This window comes from Carettochelys insculpta, chromosome 1 (assembly GCF_033958435.1).
Source record: "Carettochelys insculpta isolate YL-2023 chromosome 1, ASM3395843v1, whole genome shotgun sequence".
NCBI lineage: Eukaryota > Metazoa > Chordata > Testudines > Carettochelyidae > Carettochelys > Carettochelys insculpta.
Genome location: NC_134137.1, coordinates 116393496 through 116416119, shown reverse-complemented (window position 1 = coordinate 116416119; position 22624 = coordinate 116393496). Strand labels below are relative to the sequence as shown.

Here is a 22624-nt window from a genome sequence, read left to right as displayed (position 1 = left end):
GTTGGAAAAGGTAAACAACTCCTGAGCCTTTTGCGGCATTGCTAATACTCTGTGAAGACGCACCCTTTCAGCTATGTACCAGGACTTCCTGATGCATCACAGTACAATATAGTGATACTAATCTCAGATGTCCTACACCTGACACTGCCAAAAGATAATCAAATCATTTAAATTGCAACAGTCAATAATATTTGTTTAAGGCTCTGTTATTCATAGCTCATAATCAGCAAAGTTGTCAGCAATACAATAAACCTTAGCAATACAAGGTATTAAAAAACATATGCAGAGGGTTTGTAAAATACAGTACAGGTTGAACCTCTCTAGTCTGGCACTCTCCCAGCTGGCAACATCCGTAATTTGGCATGTTTTTAGTTAGCAGGATGACCACTTATCATGGGTGTGGCCAAGTTTCCTGTGGTCCCATAAAGTTTGTTTACACCCACCAGTCTTGGCTCTCAGTGTTCTGTGCTGTTATTTAGCTGTATTTTGGTCCTAAATGTCTTCTAAGAGCCCAATAAGAAGTGGAAGTGTTGGTAATGTGCTAGGTAATATTGGCCTCCCATGGTCCGGCAAATTCTCTCGTTCAGCATTCCGTTAGATTCTGAGTGTGCGAGACTAGACAGGTTCAACCTATACCTGGCACAAAAGCATCTAATGTACTTGAAACTAAAATAGTTACTTATTATTTTTTAACAATTATAAGCATGGACAAGAATTTGGCGTTATTTTCTCAAATTTTAGAACCCTAACCACACAAGATCCATCTCCGATCATAGTGTTCTGCTTACAGAGGACAGACAAAGCTGTAAACATGGAAGTACCTTGTAGCCGGCCTAGACTTGTATTAGTGGTCATGATATTGCTGGTTAATATAAAAATTGGCACTTTAATTAGACAACATTGCATATCAGTCTGTAGCTATGTCTATATTACAGTGCTCTTTCAAAAGACAAGCTTCCAGAAGACATTCCCCAGAAGATCATCTTTCAAAAGAGCATGTCTACACAAAAAGTGGATCAAGCCTCTTTGTCCATAGATCCCCTCTTTTGAAAGACCCTTCCGCTCTTTCAAAAGAGAGTGTCCACACAGCTACAAGCCCTCTTTCAAAAGAACAGAACAGAAAACGCCACAGACAGGGTTGCATGGCTGACAAGCCCTTCCAGGGGTTGCAGCCAGCTGCTCATTTAAAGGACTCCTCCTAAACACCTCTCACCTGTACACACTGAGGCCTGCTGAGGTGCCACAAGCACTGCAGAGCCTGTGCAGGGACCAGACTGTCAGTGCACAGCCAAATGGATCCCCAGGACCTACCTGCACTCTGAGAGCTGTCCCTCCCGGACACCATCGTCGAGCAGCTGGCCACAGTAGCTGCAGCTGCCCTCCACCTCCTACTGGGGGCAAGCCCCCCACCAGGGCCCCAGAGCTCGTCTAGCAGGGATCCTGCTGGCACTCCCACAAATGCCTTGGTGGCTCTGGAGCCACCCCAGCAGCTCCAACTGGTGAGAGGCAGCTGGTGTCGGGGGAGTAGAACAATGCCAGATGGCTCCAGAATCTCAGGATGAGCAAGTGGGCCTTCCTGGAGCTCTGCCACTAGCTTGCCCCCACCCTCAGACACCATGACACCCACATGCAACCCACCTTCATCCTTGAGAAGCAGGTCACCATCACTGTGTGCAAGCTGGCCACCTCAGGCAGCTACCAGTCTGTGGGGCATCAGGTCAGGGTGGGCAAGGCCATTGTCAGGGCTGTCCTCATGGAGGGAAGGCGTGCTTGGGTCACACGCCTGCCACAAGGATGGGGAGGGGGCTTCTGGGCAAGGGGGACCATTGGCAGCAGAGGGCTATGGGGGAGGGGGTCAGGCACACCCCATCAAACTTTCATGAGAGTGCATGCAGGTCATCTGCATGATCAATGCCATGCTGCTCCACAGGGTCATCTGTGGGGGGGATCTGGAGACAGCTGTCACACGATTTGCTGTGGTCAGATTACCAAACTGCTTCGGTGCCCTGGACAGGACGCATATCCTCTTCTGTGTCCAGGAACGCAGCACCGACCACTACATAAACTGCAAAGGTAGTGCTCCGGACACTGTTGGACTCAAAGGGCCAGTTCATGGACATCTACACGTGCTGGGCAGGCTAGACGCATGACACCCATTTGTTCCAGAACGCTGTCTTCTGCTGGCACATGGTGGCTGGGACATATATCCGCTAGTGGAAATTGCCAATTGGAGATGTCACCATGCCCACGTACATGGTGGTGGCTGCCGCCTACCCCCGGCAGCCATGACTAATAAGGCCCTACACTGGCCACCCAGATCCCCACCAGGAGCATATTAACACCCAGCTCAACCAGTCCTGCAATGTGGTCAAACGAGCCTTTGGGTGCCTGTAGGATTAGTTCAGGTGCCTCCTCATGCACCTGGAGGTCTGGCTGCAGAACATTCCCCATGTGGTGGGTGCCTGCTACACCCTGCACAATATCGTGGAGGGCAAGGCGTTTGTGCAGGGATGGGTGGCTGAGTCTGGCCCTGTCTATGACCAGCTGGCCGCTGCCCTGATTCGCCAGGCCCATTGGGATGGGATCTATATTAGGGGGGCCTTCCATGAGAGATCTGATTATGGGCCTCAATGACTCTCACCCATAGTCACCCCCCGCACGCCCACCCCCACACATACACCCCTCTCTGTCTCCCCACCATGAGCTCTTCCTAATATGGGACCAGAGAAGCACTTTTGAAAGCTGTACCACATTCCCGATTTTCTTTCGAAAGAATGTATTTTGTCTGCAGACACTCCGTGCTCTCTTTTGAAAGAGGGGCACGTTTTCTGAATGCACTTGCTAGTGTAGACACAACTTGTATGAACAAGCTCAATTTTCCTGAAAGTGAATAATAACTCTGTCTGTAAATAGTCATTAAAACTGGAGCTGTACATGGATTTAACTGGTATTATTAATTCATGTGTTTGTCAGATTCTGACTTTTATCCATTTTGCACCTAGATGGCTATGTTCTTGCATCTGTTCAGTAAGCTTCCATCCCAGTCTTGATCGAATGGCAATGACCAGTTTTTCTTCACTTGTGAACCAGCAACTAGCTGTTTCATAGTAAATTTAAAAAAATCAATATTAATGATTGAATTGTAGTAATTCCATAAATAAAATGAAGTCCTAGGTTTTTTAGTAATGCACTCTGATTTCCAATATATTGAACCAGACATGTCTAGCATATTAGCATGTAACTTTATTGTCTATGAAGTCTTGTTAAAAGGACTTTGAAATGTACTTTGGGCCAAATCTTATTCCAAATTATATCATTGTAAACTAGTGGAATTCAATGGGATTGGCCTGTGTAACTGAGGAAAAGTGGATTCATAAATTGCAGGTGTATGTATAATTTACATTTATTTTATATTTTTGATTACTTTGCCTGCATTCTGCCCAGCTCCACCAAGACAATTTATAAGTGTCTAAACCTCTGAGAATCTTCAACTACCTTACCTACTTTAGTGTGAATAGGTCACGCTGCTTTAATTAAGGTTGTCCAACTTTTAGAAACAATTATATGTGAGCTAGGTCAATAAGGCCTAGTGCAACACGTGTACACAAGCAAGGGAATCACACCTCTGTTGCATAGTTAGATAGTGTAAGGCAGAATGGGCCCAATTATGGCTCAAGAAGCACAGAAAGGAGGAAAGGGTGAAATATAGCTCTCAGCCACACTCACCTCCCTCCCTCACCATGAACAGATAAAGGAAAACTTCAACTTCTGGTACAGACAGAGTAACTCGAAGTTGCTCTAACTTGAGCCCAGTTGCATGTGGCTCTAAAAGGGAGGTCCAACAGGAACACCCCAGGCAAATACACTTTCCACCTGGGAATGCTTTTAGTACGTCCACTGCACTGGCACAGAGCTGAGCACACAGCTCTACTGTAGCCATGGAAGCCCTTTATAGTGAAGGAATTCCTGATGCCCAGCTACAGTATCTTTAAAGCCCTTTTATGACATTAAAGACTGTTTGTAAGAAGTTCAGAGCAAATGTGGTTTTTGGCTCAGTGGCTTTACAAATTGAGGGATTAAAAAACAAAAACCCTAACAATTCTAAAATTATATTTTTGTTAAATATGTGGCCACACAGCTTCTCTGACTGTGGTATAAAGGGATTGTTGGACGTGATAAAGACAACCCACAGATTTCACTTGTGGTTTACCACTTGTGAATAATGTCAGACCAGCATGTATTTGGTATGTAGACAAAAGCCAGCATTTATCAGTGTGCATATGATATTTTGAATCCTAATTAAGACAAAAACACATTACATTCTCATTTTAGTCTTCTGTCTGAATTCTGATGAGATTTTTTTTGTTTTTCTCAGTTGCTCGATTAATGCATTTAAACAGGCATTCATGTTTTCCAAGAAACCATGTCAGATGGCAATTTGTTTGAGTTTAGCACATGATTAGCTACAGACAGGAGAAAATACTCATGCAATTTCATTCAAAGGGAAGTGAAATTTACCCATATTTAACATTAAATCATGTGGCTTTTAAGCTGAATTTTTAATGACCTGCCTATGTCATGAGATATTGAGCAGAACAGTAGGTAAGCTTTGCATCAACAACATGCCACCCAGACTACAACCTGTTAAATACCATACCTGACATAATGCCAGCTTTTAAAAAATAATAGCATCATGCACCATCATGGTCTCAGAGCTAGCCATGATATTCTGTAGTTTCACAAATAACAAGAAGTCCTGGGTACCTTCAAGAGTAACACATTTATTAGGTCATGAGCTTTCATGGCTCATGGCCTAATAAATGTGTTAGATTCCAGGGTGGCACAGGACTTGTTATTTATACATCATTACAGAAGACTATACAGACTAATACCCATGATATGCAAAAAACATGCCTACTAACCTAAAGCACAATATAACATCAGAACTGTGCAACTCTGAACACAATTTAGAGCAGTTACAGTATTTGGTTGCTATGCAACTCATTATCTAGACATATGAATATTAGACACTGGTGTAGAAATAATCACCTCACTTTTTTTTGTTTGTTTCTAAATTAATTTGCATACAAACTTGCACATACATTTTTCCGTCAACCGGTGAATGATTTGGAATGCTCCAGGAATGATCAGTAACATCACTAAGCATAACTGGCATGCCATAATGAAGTGCTTTAATGATGGTTACATGACATCATGTATCTTTTATACCCTGGATTTTTTAATAGGGCATCAACATGTAAGATTACCAATGGGATTAGTTAGCACCTGCGCACCTACCTGATGGTCTCATATTGATTTTGGAGGTAGTAGTTGATTGTGTTCACTAAAAAACTAAACAAACAACTATAGAGTGACTTAGCCAAGAGATCTCGGTAAAATTCTGCAATTTCTACAGTGTGTCTCCTTGTGATCATATCTCCTAAGAAAGTAAACACGAAAAGGAGAAGAAAACATTATAAAGTGCATTTTAAAATATTTTTCATCATAATAATTCTGTCCAACCTCTTCACATTTCCTATTTCCCATACCCCTGTTGGGTACTATCTATGAAGAAAAACCTAGTGAATCAACTACCAAAAAGCTTTCGCTGACATACCTGGAAAATTCTCAGGAGGAAACAGAGACAAAAAAAGAAATATTTGTGTGATAAACAAGGTTCTTTCTTGTTTCAGACAATTTACCTGAATAAAATTTCTTAAGGATACTCCTGCTGACATTGATTTTAGAACGAGGACCTGGTATTTGACCTTGTGATACTTGTGCAAGGTTCATCACAGTTCAAGTCTATCAGTGTCAGCCTGTGAGCTTTTGCCAAGCTCCATGTTACAAAAGGTTGCTGTTATCCCAATTTGATCTCTTCCTTGAGAATCTCTTTATTGGTTTATTAAAGTGAGGGAAAAATCAACTATTTTAGCTCTGACAAACACCAGAATTATTTAAAAGCCACCAAATCTGATTTATTAGAATGTGGGCTTAGAAAAAAAGTACCTTTGAAATACTGAACATCAGTTGTTAAGGCTGAAGCAAGTTCATCTGGCGATACTTGCAACATTCCTGCCACTAAAAGAAAAGAGTTACTTTGAAAAGAGATGAGCATGTGTTCAATTACTGTATTTTAATACATAAACAGATTTTTCTTTCAATGCCATTTTTCAAACAGTGGAAAAAAACCCCTACACACTAATGCAGAGCAAGCTGTTATAGCAATAATCAAAACAAATGAACACGTAAAATAGGCTTACTATAATCAGGACTTTGTAAAGTTTGAATGTATCTGTATATTAAATTACAGCTTTTTTCAGTCATACAGATTACATAGAACTTTCCCTCAGGTTTGGCAGGAACTCTTTCGCGTTAGAGTTAAGGTATGCTGATTATTGGCAATCTGCATTCATAAGCCACTTTGAGGAGATTTGTAAGCGACCAACAGGGCAACTTCAAAGCAAGAGAAGCTTTTAAGGCAAGGATTTCTGAATGTAAGGAATTCTATTCAATGCAAATTACTTAGCTGTTGACATGTACCCAAAAATATACACACACACACACACACACACACACACACACAAAGAGTGCTTTTTTTGTGCCACTACTTATGTACTTATCAGTACTTGGCAGCCCAGCTGCGGGATCCCCAAGTGAGTGGTGGCGGGGACCCTGCCAGCCCTGGGAGGCAGCTGGAATGTGGAGTCCTGCCAGCAGCCCCAGCCACAGGAACACTGGCCTGGGGACAGGGACGCAGGTGGTGGTAAGAGGCTGGGAGCCATCTGAGTACTGGTTCCTCTGATTCTTTCAAAAAAAAGAAAAAACAAACAAACAAAAAACACCAAAAAACAAAATACAAAACACTATATGCGCGCGCGCACACACACATACACACACACACACACAAAGTACACAGTACAATTTCTTTTGGCAAATGGCACCATTGTGTGTAACATTGAATTTGATAATTTGACACAATAGCATTTTGCTTATTCTAATAAACATCTGTAGTTTCTATTGCATAAGAGTCAGTCCGGTATAGTGTTTCCCCCGAAATTTATGTCTTCATATCTCTGTTTGCCTGCAACACTGTTTCCATCTATTGGTGAATCAGTGAAATCACCATACCGAAAGAGTCAAAGTAGGCAATACTAGAAGATCAAGTTCTACTGACCTCGTTCCAGTAGCTGCAGGTCTGACACAAATGCTGTCTCAGCATCTGTCAGAGCAGTAAACTGAATATCTCCAAGATGCAGAATTGCTGAGAGAATTACAAATAGGTTCTCCACCTCCTGCATGTTTTACACACAAATATAAGGAAGAGTTCAGCTGGGCATACTACTGAAAAAAGATGCTTACATCAAATGCATGTGCGATAAATAAACAGAAGTGGCATTTGTTAAACTAAACAAAAATAATTATTATGTGAGGATTTAGGATTTTGATGTCATACCATGGCCAAAACAACATAAAAAACAACAAGAAATGTCTTATGCTTTTACTTTTGCACTTATGTAAATAAAGTTAGCTGACAAGAAATGTACTTAGACTATCATGAAGAAATAATAAAATGTCTTTAATGGAAGTATATATTTTTGCAAGAAATATGCATTTTTTGCCTAATGAGAAGTCTAACATTGATCACTTCTACATCTTTGAATAGCGTTTTTATTTTAGCCAATCATATTCACAGTTAAACAGTCCAGTTTTAAATTAAACCAGATTCCCAGGAGTGAAAGCTACAGTTGAATTTTTTGTTTGTTAATTCCATTATGATATCCTATTTGCAGGTGTTCATAACTTTGGAAGACACTCACATTTGGTTGCAATTTTCTAGATATAATATCTGTGATTTTTGTAAAAATGTTTTTAAAATTAAGCAAATCATAGTACAAGAAAACAATAACAGTTTTCCATTATAAAAACATTATTGTGAATCATAAATTGAAAAAAAAAGTTCCAGAACAAAAGTCTAGAAACCAGCCTTGCAGTCAAAGCCCTATATTATATAGCACATTGGATTTAATTTATGCAAGATGTCTTATTTATTTGAGAGAGCTACACTGCATTACTTAGAAAGGTTAACTGATCATAACATTATTTGATAAGTTTTACCTGAAATAATTCTTACATTAATTTTTAGCTCGCAAACATGCTAAGACTTACACATGTGCTTTCCTTCACAGACATTAACTATTCTTTGAGATTGAGGGCCAAAATAGACACAAGCTGTAACATTTAGCCTGTACCTCTTCTGCAGCAGAGACTGAATGAGCTATGCAAACAACTACACAGAAATCTATAATTTTTTGTAATTGACCTCAGACAGCTTTCCAACCTTTTGGAGAAACAACAAAGCTGGGAGAAGTGATTCTCCCTTTTGCTGACTCTTGTACTAAAATCTCCCTGGAAAATGGCAAGGTTGTAACTTGTATTCTTAACTCGTACAGGAACAACCTGAATAATTTCTTTATAGCATAGCGAGGAAATCTTCTAGAAGTTGGCATATATCATTACTGCTATTTTTCAGATTGGGTAAATTAGGCACAGAGAATATACATAACTTGCTATTGGATACAAAAAGTTTGCAGATGCTCTGGGGGTAGACATAGATCTCTTATGCACCTGATCCAAATTTTATACCCCAAACTATGTATGCAGCTGGTGACACAGGACAGTGGCCAGCTGCTTGTAGCTGGGCCCAGCCTCAGCAGCCCACCCCTGCATAGGGGTCTCATGCTGGCTCTCCACGATATTGTGGGGAGGATAGCATGCCCCCACCACGGCAAGCATGTGGTGGAGGCTGACCTCCAGGTGTGTCAAGAGGCACTGAAAGCACCCCTTCAGGCATCCAAAGGCATGCTTGATGCTGTTATGGGCTCAGTCCAGACAGGCATTAAAAAGGTCCCATCTCGGGTCTATGTGTCCCACGTAGAGCCACTTGAACCATGGGTGCCAAGGGTAGGCAATGTCGGCCACTATGGAGGGGGCATAGTTGCATCCCTGACAGGGACCTCTTGCAGGGGGATGTAGATTCCCTTTGCCATCCTGCGCCTGAGCCAGGAGCTTTGGAAGACCCAGGCTTCATTGGCTCAGCCCTACCAGCCCATGCAGAGTCCATGGGAGTCCACAAGGGCCTGGAGCATCACAGTGTGGTACTCCTTTCTGTTGATGTACCCTCTGGAGCTGTGCTCTGGGGCCTGGGTGACAATATGCATCCCATCCACTGTGATGAAATGTGGGTAACCCCGGGGTGACAACTCCCATGAGGGTGGCATCTGAGTGCTGAGGATGGTGCTGATTGCCCATCTTTAAAATGGGAATATTAATAAATAGTGACCTGTCTCACAAAATGATTATGAGAATTAATTAGAAATATTCATGTAGTTCTTCTAAAAGATAACCCATTGTATCTGTAACTCTTATCTGTTCACTGCAGCTAGAAAGATCAGAGATCTCTGTAGGTGTACTTCCCTGCACCCCCACAGATATCAAAGCTGGAGTAGAGCTAATTTAGGGAGCGTGGCTGGTTCTATATTAACCACCATATGACCTCTAGCATAACAGGCATGTGTATAGCGTTGCTATACCCCACTGATCCTCAGCAGGCTGAATGACTCTTGCAAGGCTAGTGAAATAAAAGAAACCTGATGTTGGTCTAAGTTTTGCCTGAGTTCCATTCCTGAGCTGTTCCAAGTGGAGCTGTGATGCAACTGGGAATCTGGCTCTGAGAGAAAACTCTGCTTCTGATAATAAAGTGCTCTCAACTTTCCTACACTGCTCTCAGAAGTTTTTCTGTAAGTTTGTATTCAGGGGCTGAAGCTCCTCTCCTTAACCAAACAAAAGCACTAGTGAAACTCATTCACATTCTGGTTTGTTCTGAGAGCTGGAATACCAAAATGGTACGAAAGTAGCTCTGAGCTAACGCAGCACTTCGCAAATTAATATGACGGTCAGTATGCCAAGCATCCCATTTGATTTCAGAATTTCTTTGTCCAATATAGCTACTAGTATCATCTCTGCAGAATGAGGCTGCTCTGCTTTTTTTTATTGTCACTCAGGCTAGGAGTCCCACCCTGTTCAGACATTGGCACTGTCCTTTTTCCAATGAACATGGTAGGCAGGGAGAGTCAGAACAGAGAGGCAGTTTACTTACTGTGTTTTATTTTTAAAGTGTTTTCAGGGTTTTAATTTGATAACATGACCTTTCAGGGCAAAATGTTTAATTTGGGTGTGAAATCACAGCTGAATATTTTACTATTTGCCAAGATGTAGAACTATAAAAACTAGCTAGTGTTCTGCTTCTTCCTGAAGGTTTGCATACACATTTGGTATGTTACAAAAATGAATTCTATTGACAGATCCAGAGTAACCTGTGTATTGTATTCAAGGACTGCACAATGGACTAAATGGAGGACTTAGAATTTAGAATTTACTTAGAACTTACTTAGAATTTTACTATTTTGACTTCTGTAAGGAATTGGCCCATCAAAAATAAAGAAAAGTGCAATTAATTGTATTCCAAATAAGCGCTAAATGTTAGCAGCAACCACACAAATGCCTTCTTTATAATGAAGGTCCATATAGGTGTCAAACTATGGCTGACAGTGGAACAGTAGTTGCTAGCTTAACTAAGCAGTAGTAAGTAACGGCAAAATATTCCATCACCACAATCACTTCTGTCTAGCTCCTAGTAAGGTAACAGCTTACACCTTGTTGTTTCCAGTTTATTTTATTTTTTTAATCATTGCTGAGAACTGCTGAGAACGTTTAATTAGAAACATTGCCTATATGTGACTTATATGACAATCTAGCCTTTTGTCATATTGATTTTTTTCAGCTTTTCCAGGATGACGCTTGATATCAGGTATTTGTTTTGTATGTGTCATCACTGGAGATTTATGATTTGTTTGCACTGTGGTAATGCCTACAGACTCTAGTTTCTAGGCACTGTACAAATGTATAAAATATATTGAAAGTCACAGTCATCTGGACATGCTTCTGATCTGAAAGGGGCTTACATAGCATGCAAGGGTGTTCCTGCATCCAACCATCTAGATTTCCTGCTTCCCATTTCAGTTTTCCTTCTTGACTCATTCCCAAATTAGCTCCATTGCCTGATTATCTTGTTCAAGACAGACTTACAGCTTCTCTTTAACAGCATAAGAATGGTTATAATGGGTCAGACCCATGACTCCTCTAGCTCAGTATCCCGTCCTCTGACAGTGACCAGTGCCAGATGTGTCCAAGGGACTGAACAGAACAGGGACATTGTCAAAAGAGATCCTTCAATCCCAGTTTATGGCAGCTGGAGGTTTAGGCACACCTAAAGCATGGGATTGTATCCCCGATTAGCTCGACTAATAGTCATTGATGGATTTATCCTCCATAAACTTATTTAATTCTTTTTTTTTAACCCAGTCATATTTTTGGCCTTCATAACATCCCCTGTCAACAAGTTCCACAGGCTGAGTGTGCATTGCATGAAGTATTTCTTTATGTTTGTTTTAACCTGCAATTCATGTATTTCATAAGGTGACACATAGTTCTTGTGTTGTGTAAATAACCCTTCATTCACTTTCTCCACATTTTTCATGATTTTATAGCCCACTATGATATTTCCCCTTAATCACCTCTTTTTTATAATGAACAGTGCCAGTCTTCCTAATTTCTTCATGAATGGAAACTGTCCTGTATCCTAATCCAGAGTTTTCCAGATAGGGTTACACAGAACCACTGGGGGTTCCAGGAAATGAAAATAAGGGTTCCGTGAGAAAATTCCATTACAATAACATTTCATGATTTAAAAATAAGAATTAATATTAAATCATTTATGAATTTTATTAAAAACAATTTTTTATTTCTGTTTGCCATGATCAGCATCCTTGTGTAATGCCAGCTTAGCCAGATAGTGGGGACAATGATGCACATGTAGTCAGTCAGTGGTGTGATCGCCTGTTTTATTCCACTGTAAAGCCCTGTACTCACTCTATTAAATCAAATGTGATTTTTGTTTTTAAATATAACTAAGTGTTGATCTCATGACTTCACTTTGCATTTGTTTATTATTATCCTTACTTTTTCAGCTCCTTATATAAGACTGTTATTAGGGGTTCTGCAAAATTTTTTCTAGTTTAAAAGGGTTCTGTGGCCAAATAAAATTGGGACGCTGCCTTAATCACTTCTCTCTACCATTTCCAATCCTAATATATCTTTTCTGAGATGAGAAGACTAGATTTATACATAGTACTGACGGTATGAGCATACCATGTATATATCTAATGATATTATGACGTTTTCTGGCTTATTATTTATCTCTTTCCTAATGGTGCTTAACATTCTGTTAGATTCTGTACTGCTGCAGCGCATTGAGTGTTTGTTTTCAGAGAACTATCCATTATCCAAGATCTCTTTCCTGAGTAGTAACAGCTAATTTAGACCCCCCTATTTTGCATGCTTAGTTGGTATTATGTTTCTCAACGTGCATTTCCTTGCATTTATCATTATTGAATTTCATCTGCCATTTGGTTGTCCAGTAGCTTATTTAATGAGATCCCTTTGTAGCTCTTTGCAATCTGCTTAGCCATGTTGACTAATTTTGTGTCATCTGCAAATGTAGCCCCCTAACTCATCACCCCTTTTAGCAGATTACTGATCCTTGGGGGAATGTACTATTTATTTCTCTCTGTTCTGAAAACTGACAATTTTCCCCTACCTTTTTGAATAGCTTTTGATCCATGACAGCAACTTCCCTTCTATCCTATGACTGCTTACTGTGCGTAGAAGTCATTGGCAAGGGACCAAAAGCTCTCTGAATGCCCAAAAACATTACACCAGCTGTAGCACATTTGTCCACAACTTTGCTGAGACTATCAGAAAAATTGACAGATTGGTAAGGGATGATTTTCCTTTAAAAAATCCACGTTGACTCTTCCGCAATATATTATTCATCTATGTGACTGACAAGTCTGTTCTATACTGTAGTTTCAGTTGAATTACCTGGGTTACCAGCTCATAATTGCCAGAATATCATTTAAAAATAGGTATTACATTAGCTGCCCTTCAGTCATCTGGTACACAGGCTAATTTAAGCAAAAGGTTATGAACCACAAATAGTTTTTGGTTTTGAGATTCTTCAGAACTCTTGGGTGAATGCCATGTGGTCCTGGTGACTTATTAATGTTTAAGTTACACATTTGTTCCCAAACCTCCTTTACTGATATCTTATTTATCACCTAAGAAGAATGGCTCAGATATGGGTACCTCCCCCACATCCTCTGCAGTGAAGGTTAACACATAGAATTCATTTAGATTATCTTTGATGGCCTTGTCTTCGAGTGCTCCTTTAGAGCTCAGTCATCCAACGGCTCCACTGACTACTTGGCAAGCTTCCTGCTTCTGAGGTACTTAAAAAATTGCTCCCAGTTTTTATTTCTTTACCTATTGTTTGTCCACACAGCAAAGTTATTTCAAAATAACAGCCATTTAAACTTTACTAGCATCTCCACAATGTTACTGTTAGTTCAAAATAATTTGATAATTCAAAATAATAGTGGTTGGCTGATTTGGAAACTGGTAAACCTCATTCCATAAGGAATAGCGCCTACACTAACAAGTTCTTTCAGAAAATCCGTCCTTTTCTGAAAGAACGCACAGAGCATCTCCACACAAAATGTGCTCTTTCAATCTGAAATCGAAAGGATGAGGCCCTACTGAAAGCTCTCTTCTGCTCCCGGATCAGGAAGACCGCCGTCTTTCAAAAGCTTCTTTTGAAAAAAGCCTGTGTAGAAGCTCTGCGGGCCCTTTTTTTGAAGAGCAGTTCTCATGGTACTGGTTTTTTTTTACCCCTGGCCCAATCTTTCAAAAGAGCGTGGGTTGTGTGGATGCTCTCTAGTGACAGAGTGGATGGATCATGGTTTCTTAAACTGGGGTGTGTGCCCCCTGGGGAGGCACGAAGAAATTCCGGGGGGAGCGCGAGGCAACTCAGCCCTCCATCACCCCCCTAACTGTAGAAAGAGCCGGCCTGTGCTTCCAGCTCTCAGACCCTGCCATTTTACATGGATGACCCGGCACAGCTGTTTTGAAAAGCAGGCAGCCAGAGAAGACTCATGTGGAGCTAGCTGCCTCCTGCAAAGGTGACTGAGTGTGGGTTGGGGGATGGGGGATGAGGAGGAGGATGGGGTTAGATGGGGGGCTGGGGGTGCCTGGCTTGGGTGAGGGGGATGGAGTAAGAGTTGGCAGTGGGGCTGGTGATGCCTGGATTGATTGGCTCGGGCTGGCAGGTAGGTGGCTGGTCCTGGCAGCACAGTGCTCAGGTGTCTCAGGCTGGCTGCTGGCCCTAGCAGTGTGGGGCTTGGGCGGCTCAGGCTGGGTGGCAGTCAACTAGCCCCAGCAGCGCAGAGCTCAAGCAGCTGGCCATGGCAACGTGGGGCTTGGGTGGCTTGGGCTGGCAGGCAGGCAGCTGCCCCTTGCAGTATGGGGCTTGGGCAGCTCGGGCTGGCATCTGGCCTCGGCAGTGTGGGGCTCGGGGGTGGGGGTGGGCAGGCAGCTCTGGCGGCTGGTATGGGATTCAGGTGTCTGACCAGCTGGGGCTGCACCAGGCACCCACAAGGGGCCAAGAAAAACTATTTGTGCTTATTTTTAATTTTAAATAAAATCTTATATCAAGTTTTTTGTTATTTTAAATTATTAATTGATTTTTTTTATTAAAAGTGGGGGTTGGATGATGGTAAATAAGAGGTGGGGGGCGTGTGATGGCAGAACATGGAGTAATGGTCAGAAGTTGAAAGGAGAGGTGTAGGTTACTTCTTCACCAGGCGGGTGGTGAAGCATTGGAATGCGTTGCCTAGAGAGGTGGTGGATTCCCCATCCCTTGAGGTTTTTAAGTCCCAGCTGGACAAGGTCCTGGCTCGGATGACTTACTAGGGGTTGATCCTGCTTGAAGCAGGGGGCTGGACTAGATGACGTCCTGAGGTCCCTTCCAGCCCTATGATTCTGTGAGGGTTTCTCAAAAATCAAAACAGGGGCGTGATGCTGAAAAGTTTGGGAACCACTGGGATAGATGTTTTGATCTGCTTTTTTTGTGTATGGACATGCTCTTTCGAAAGATTGCTGTGCCATAGACATAGCCACAGGAAATAGAACCTATTTCGAAATAAGCCATAGTGCGTCCAATGGCTCTATTTCTAAATAGGCTCTATTGTGTGTAGACGCTGTATTTTGAAAAAGCTAAGTGCTATTTTGAAACACGTTGCCTGGGTCTATACGAGCCCCTTCCTCTTGGAAGGGGCATGTTTATGAGCGGGTTCGAAAGATGCCAGTGAGGCGCTGCCATGAAAATGCAGGGCCTCATTAGCATAATGGCGGCCATGGCAATTAGAAAGTGAGGCTTGATGTTAGGAAGAAGGGCTTTCAAAGACTGGGGGAGTCCTTTCGGAAGGTCCCATCTCCACAGGCGGCGCGTGATTCCAAAAGCTGCACTTTTGAATCGTTGTGGCCGCCATTATGCTAATGAGGCACTGCATATTCATGGAAGCACCTCATTAGCATCTTTCGAGCCTGCTCATTAACATGCCCCTTCCAAAAGGGAGGGACTCTTGTAGACACAGGGATTTTGTGTGTAGCAGTGTTATTTTGAAATAAGCCATTCTGGAATAACTCTTCTGGAACAGTTCATTTCAGAATAATTCTAATGTGTAGATATATGCCCCCAGATGTTCTTCAAGTTCTTTCCTGGAATGCCTTACATCTTTACACTTGGCTTTCAGAGCTTACGTTCCTTTCCATTTTCCTCAGCAGGTTTTGACTTCCAATTTTTACAGGCTGAGTTTTTGTCTCTACCACCTCTTCTGCTGTTTAGCCCCCATGGCTTTTTCTAAAAAATTGATGTATATGTTTAGCTTGAGTCTCTGCAGAGCTTTTTTCCTAGTAGAATACACCGGAATGGAGTTCCAGCACCAGAAAAATTTTCACTGCTGGGTCTGCAGCAATGTGGGGACTGAGCAGGAGTCCCTGCCAGTCCCACAGCAGCTTGGGGATGGGGCAGGAGCCCCTCTGTCACCCCACAGCAGTGCAGGTACCAGGGCATTAAAACTGAACACCCTAACACCTATGAGGAATCATCAGACTTGAGTTCCGGCACCTTTATTCCTAGAAAAAAAACGTACTGAGTCTCTGTAATAGTATTTTTAAGTAGATTGTACGCAATTTGCAGGCATTCCATCCTTGCAACAGTACCTCTTAAAGTCTGTTTAACTAGCTGTCTCATTTTGATGTAGTTACCCCTTTTAAACCTCAATGTTGTTGTGGTGGGTTTATTTACCATTATCTCCTATCATCAAGACCGTTTAACTCCACTAGGGGTGCTATTACTGATCAGTGCAGCTCTGTGCACCTCTTGGACCATATCCATTCTTTCACTTAGGACAAAATCAAGAACTGCCTCTCTCCTTCTGGATTCAGCTGATCCTTGTAGCTTTTGTTAGTTGAAGTGAAATCTTTCAGGTCACTTGAATGCAATTTTGTGTGTCTAATTATGTATCTGCCTTTTTCAGATGCTCGCAATCAGACAGCATTCGGAATGTATACTTCACAAAATTAAAAGGAACAGGGATATAATCAGAAAGGGAAAGATCCCCACAGTTCTTTTTTGTTTTTTAATTTATAAAGATTCTGTCATGTGGGATTTGATTGTTTCTTGTTATCTAGACATTATGTAATTCAATTCTTCACCAGATTATAACCTGCAGCTGTTTCATGAATCTTTCAGAATGAAAAAGGTTTACATTGGCGATGCTGCATCTAATTAAAAGTGATTACAGTAATTTTCTCAGAAGTGAACTAGCACTTTGTTTCATTGGTACAAAAAAGGAACAAGCCTATACTTTTCTGAGAGGGTCTGTCAGTGTGAGTTTCTTATGATCTGCTTTTAACTAGGTAAAAGGTATGGACCATACAGGCTTGTGTAACTTACCAGGTTATTGAATCCAAAAGCAGCTAGGGCCTGTTTTAGGACAGCTAATTTCTCCCTGTTGACTGTGTTCGCTGTTAAGGGTGTCTCCTCCAGTGCAGTCTGGTTCAGATACCTGCACAGGGGAAAAAAAGCACATAGCCTTTATGAGGCTGGCACACAATCAAGATTCTATGGTTACAAGTCATCTTTTGCTTTCCAACCTAATGCAAGTCATACACAACCACCTGTACATAATGTTCTTAAGTGTTTACAGGAGACTCGGTGAGTCATTCTCTCACCTCGCGGAAGGAAAGGCACTTGTGACAGAATGTGTTTATGTTCTACATTTCCTGAGGCTCTTGCATAACCGCCCATTATTATACACAATTATTAGCTCACAAGTTTGCCTTGTGGCATTTGTGTGTATTTGGATACAACCTGCGAGGTGCATTTCTGCCATTTCAGAGGAGTCAGGTGAGATTGCTTAATTTTCATGTAGCTTGACGGTTCCCTCTTTTGTGCTCTTCCAAATGCTCAAAAAGGTTGATTTTTATCTGTTGGAAAGCCAAGCTCAGGCACAGGAAAAAGTGAGGTTGACAAGGAACTAATTGTGAATCCCCAGTTCTCAGATACCCAAAGCCCAAACGCAAGCTAAAGCTAAAGCTAAAGGAGTCAGTTTAAAGTTATGCCACTGAGCTCTTCTGCCAGTAGAGAAGACCGCTCTCCTCCTCTCCACCCCTTGGGGTTGATCCTGGTTTAGGCAGACGGCTGGACTATAAAACCTCCTGAGGTCCCTTCCAGCCCTAGGATTCTATGATTCTTTCACATGCTCTTGCTGACCTAGAAGGACCTCCTGCCTCTCTTTTGCCACTGACTAGAATTCCTGCCTCTGCCAGAGGGTGCCCCCACCCATCTCCCCCGACCCCTAGAGATGGGTAATTCTCCAGCCCATCTCTCTGAGTGCTTTAAGTTCACCTTGTGGTGGTTGGAGGACTACAGAATTCAACTCCTATCAGCCTGACCACAAGTTCACTGAATGCCTGGGGAATTAATTAGATGGACGATGTAGTTAGATTCCTTAATTTTCTTATGGCTTGGTGTTCCCCCACTGCTTCAAAATAGTATCTGATCCTGAGAGGTGCTGAGTACTCACTTTAACAATAAATGTGTTAAATGTACTGAGTCATACAATCCATGATAATATATAATATGCACTGAAAAGAGAGTATCAGTGAAGTACAAATATCTCTGCAATGTGTTCTCTACCACACACTCACAAAAAAACTCTTCTGAGGTAAAAGCACAGAGGGGAAAAGAGAAAGAACCAACATGTATTACAGGTTGAAACTCTCTAATCTGGAACACATTCATCTGGCAACATCCATAATCCAGCATGACTTTAGTTAACTTGACAACCACTTATCATGGGTGTGGACTAGTTTCCCGCAGTCCATAAAGTTGTTTACTGACACCAGTCGTGTGTGCTGTTATTTAGCTCTAATTTACCCCTCAATGGCCGTGTCTACACGTGCCCCAAACTTCGAAATGGCCATGCAAATGGCCATTTCGAAGTTTACTAATGAAGCACTGAAATGCATATTCAGCGCTTCATTAGCATGTGGGCGGCAGCGGCACTTCAAAATCGACGCGGATTGCCGCCGCTCGTCTCGTCCAGACAGGGCTCCTTTTCGAAAGGACCCCACCTACTTCGAAGTCCCCTTATTCCCATCAGCTCATGGGAATAAGGGGACTTTGAAGTAGGCAGGGTCCTTTTGAAAAGGAGCCCCGTCTGGATGAGATGCGCGGCGGCAAGCCGCATCAATTTCAAAGTGCCGCTGCCGCCCGCATGCTAATGAAGCGCTGAATATGCATTTCAGCGCTTCATTAGTAAACTTCGAAATGGCCATTTGCATGGCCATTTCGAAGTTTGGGGCACGTGTGGACGTAGCCAATGTCTTTTAAGAGCTCAACAAGCAGTGGAAGTGTTGGTAATGCTGCTGGACAATATTAACCTGCGAGAGTTTGGCAAATTCTCTCATCTCCGGTCAGGTCCTGAGGGTGCTGGACTAGAGTGGTTCAACCTGTACTAGACAGCTATACCACATAACAAGTGAAATTTAGTAGAATATGGTAACACAAAGACTAACTGCTTTAGAAATGTTCTTAGTATTAAGATCTTGTGGCCACTCTGCAACATGCACAGCAAGACATCTAATCACATCTTATTGCAAAAGGAGAGAGAATGAGTGTTTCTATTTTCACATTGAGTTGCTCCATGTCCATAATAAACAAACTTGACAGTGGTTTGAGGTCTGTCAATTCCTGAACACATTTGTATTCCAGCTGGGAAGGAAAAGTTAGTCAGATTATTACCAAAGTCTGGTCTACTTTAAAGGGTAACATTGACACGAAGAAGTTAAGGTCAGCCTGACTGTAGAAGTAGTGTCTATAGTTAAATCTTCCTCCTGCTGATGTAACTGCCCTGCTACACCCACTTAACTCCACCTCCATGAGTGGCAAAGAGTCAAGGTCAATGCAGTTAGGTCAGCATAACTGACCTGGTGTTTATGTCAACTTTTTCTGGCTTTTAAGAGTCACTCTGTAATGCCCCCAAACTGACAATACAATCAACTCAGGGTCTCCTGGTGAAGATGTGTGTCATTGACGCAAGGGGAAAAGTGCTGAAATGCATGAGTCATGTTATTACTGAAGGGGCTGACACAAGTTAAGGTTGACTTAATTTTGTAGTCTAGACATGGCCTTAGAAAGCTCTCACAAAAGTTGTGTTTTTTAGGAGAGCACACAGCTTTTATAATTAGATATCAGAATTATTTATGCTTCTCTAACCAGTCTCCTTGGGGGTCCAGGCAAACAATAAAAAAATCTTATGAGAAACATGAGATAATGAAATATCTTATGAGAAAGAATGGTGTGATGTCACAGCAATGCAGATTTACTTTAAATGGACATTGGGATAACTTGCTTGAAAGAATGGCAGAGAAATGTGGATGGAAGACAAATGTATAAAGAAGCCCAGAAATTCCCACCAACAGGAGAAATCAGGGGTCAGCACCCTTTCTGAGGAGAAGTGCTGAAATTTGACCTTTTGACCTCCAGGTAAGGCCCAAATGCTACTCTTTAAAGGCATTAATACTTTTTAAAGTCACAAACAGTCCTACTTACACCAGCTTCATTAACAAATAAATTAAGATGCAGAGCTTTACCATTTAGGTGGTGATTGGCAGCATTATCTGGCCTTTTGTTAATCTACAGGTGGCATAACTTTGAGCAAGCTCGTGGATGCATGGGGCAGGAGGGGCAGGGCTGAGCAGCCAGTACACTGCTGCTGACCCCTGGGATAGATCCACCAGTAAATTTTTCTAATGTATATTAAATCTTAAATAATTATGGCTGGATTCTGTTAAGTACTGACTAAATGCCTGGGAGCATTCCGCATCTTGCAGAACTGGGCCCTGAGAGGCAGATTTTCAAAAGGAATCAGCATCCAGCAGCCCTCATTAAGAATTAATTACATATCTTTCTGCATGGTTCGCCCCTTATTTTCTCTCTTTTGCAGAATACAACATGGTTAGTCAGCTCTTTTTAATGTTTTTGAAGTGTTAATATAGGAGCTTTCACACAACTATTTTATTTAAAATGGCCAACTCTTGGAAGAAGCTCCTATCTTGGAAGGAGCTGAGCTGTCTCAATCTTCATTGACTTTTGCTTTGTGTCTGCCATGGTCACCCACTTTGTTGAAAGTTAACTGGATGTTGGGTAACCAATGAGAGATCTTCCCATAGTTCACTGTTGGTCAAGCTCTGATACCAATGATAAAACTCTTACTGACTTCAATAGGAACAAGCTTAGGCCAATGGTGAGTGCTTTTCATAATAGCACCCTAAGTACCTTCAGGACCTGGTAGCCTGGAGAGACTTTCATTCTCCTACTAAAGTTCTGCCATAGTTTTGATCAGCACAGGCTCTGGATAAGGCACCCTTGTATATTTAGAAGGGGGACAGCTGCAGGCAGAAGATTTTCTGAGGCGTGCTCAACTTCAGAAGTTACTCTTTTCCTTCCTTGACTTAAAATAACCAGTTTAGCCACCTTTTATATCATGTTGCAGGCCACATTTTAAAATTGTCTTAAGCACTTACAGTTCTGGGTAGACACTACGTAAATCCAAACAACAGAGAGCGAGTCTGCCATGCTTACTGCCAAAAGAGTCATAAATCACATTTTGTGTTATTCAACCCATCCCAGCTCAGAAAAAAGGACAGCTGGAAAAGATATACTTCTGGTTTTAAAAATACTTACCCCCGTTGTTAAAGTTGGACTCAGGATGCTAATATCTTGTGACACTTTGAGGACCACTTTCACCACACAACTGGTCTTAGGACCCTATTGACCGCTTTGTTACTCCCATAATAAACTGGGTATCTTCAGGGAAAACACAGCAGTTACATTGGTGTGTAACTGGAGTAAACTGGTGGTGAATCAAGCCATTACTGTTAATGTCATATTTCGCATTACAGATACACGATTATTCCATAAAAGATCAGCATTTTGTAATATTTATGATCACTCTCATTTATAATGTTCTTTTTGACATGTCAGTTGCTGGGGTGGAATGACATTGCTGCTGATGAAGAGGACTTTTTGCAATTATAAAGGCTAAAACTTTCCCCTTCTTGTTGCCATATGCTATTCATATAGTAGCCTTACTTACTTTGTGCTACTATGAACAACATTCCGTTATAGCCTCATATATCTATTAAACTCTTCACTAATACTAGAGTATTTAAGTGGTCCAACAACAGTTTCCTTTCAATGTAGTAGGTCATATTAATCATGGGAGATGAGCAGATATTTGTCAGTAAATAAATATTAGGCCAGATCTTCAGCTAGTGAACTGACACAGCTTCTTTGAAGTCAAAAGTCCTATATCAATTTACAACAGTTGAGAACCATGCCCATAATATTTAATACTAAGAAAAAACACTTTTCTATCCATGTAGTACCTTTCATCCAAAGCTCTCAAAGGGCTTTACAAACCCTAAAATGGATCAGTGGAACTAAGTATTATCATCATTTTAAATTTGAGGAACAAGAGGCACAGAAAGGTTAACTGATTTGCCCAAGGTCACCCAGTGAGTCAACAATAGTACCAGATACGGAATGCAGAACAGAATCACCTCCTTCCCTGTGCTCTAACCACTGGACAACTATTCCTCCCTCATTGCTGTTAGTTTTAGTTCATTTTTTCCACAAAGACTCTCAGCTGCAGATATAACATCAGCTTCCAAAATTTGTGGTCACAGTTCTCTGCAGGCAGAACTCTAAGTACTTTTTCCTGCAAATACCTGACTGCAGGCATGGAACACTTCCAGTGGGAATAATGATTTACAGGCTTAGTCTCCATATGCCAGTAAAATACATCATCTGTTCTGTGAGGAAAAAAGGTAATCCCTGGCTTCGATACAAATTAGATAATTATGTGCCCACAACTTCACATTAATTAGTACCGAATGTCATCTCACTTCAAGACCTTCACTGCTCCCTTCTTTTGGGGTCACTACACTTTTGTCACATGTCTAATCTTATTACCAACAAATTTGAAAGTTGCCACAGCTTACTGTGTGAATTGCTGAAGAGTTAGTTCTGACCTGA

At 41.7% G+C, this 22624-nt stretch overlaps 1 protein-coding gene across 1 annotated transcript in view; it reads right to left on the bottom strand.

Moving 5' to 3' along the window:
• Positions 1–22624, bottom strand: part of MYO16 (myosin XVI) — a 622320-nt gene that overhangs the window by 196816 nt on the left and 402880 nt on the right. The window contains exons 17-20 of the mRNA XM_074983196.1: positions 16976–17087; positions 7178–7295; positions 6010–6081; positions 5299–5440 (exon numbers count right to left, since the gene is read on the bottom strand). Coding sequence (XP_074839297.1) covers positions 5299–5440; positions 6010–6081; positions 7178–7295; positions 16976–17087 — 444 coding nt within the window. The remainder of the gene's footprint in view (positions 1–5298; positions 5441–6009; positions 6082–7177; positions 7296–16975; positions 17088–22624) is intronic.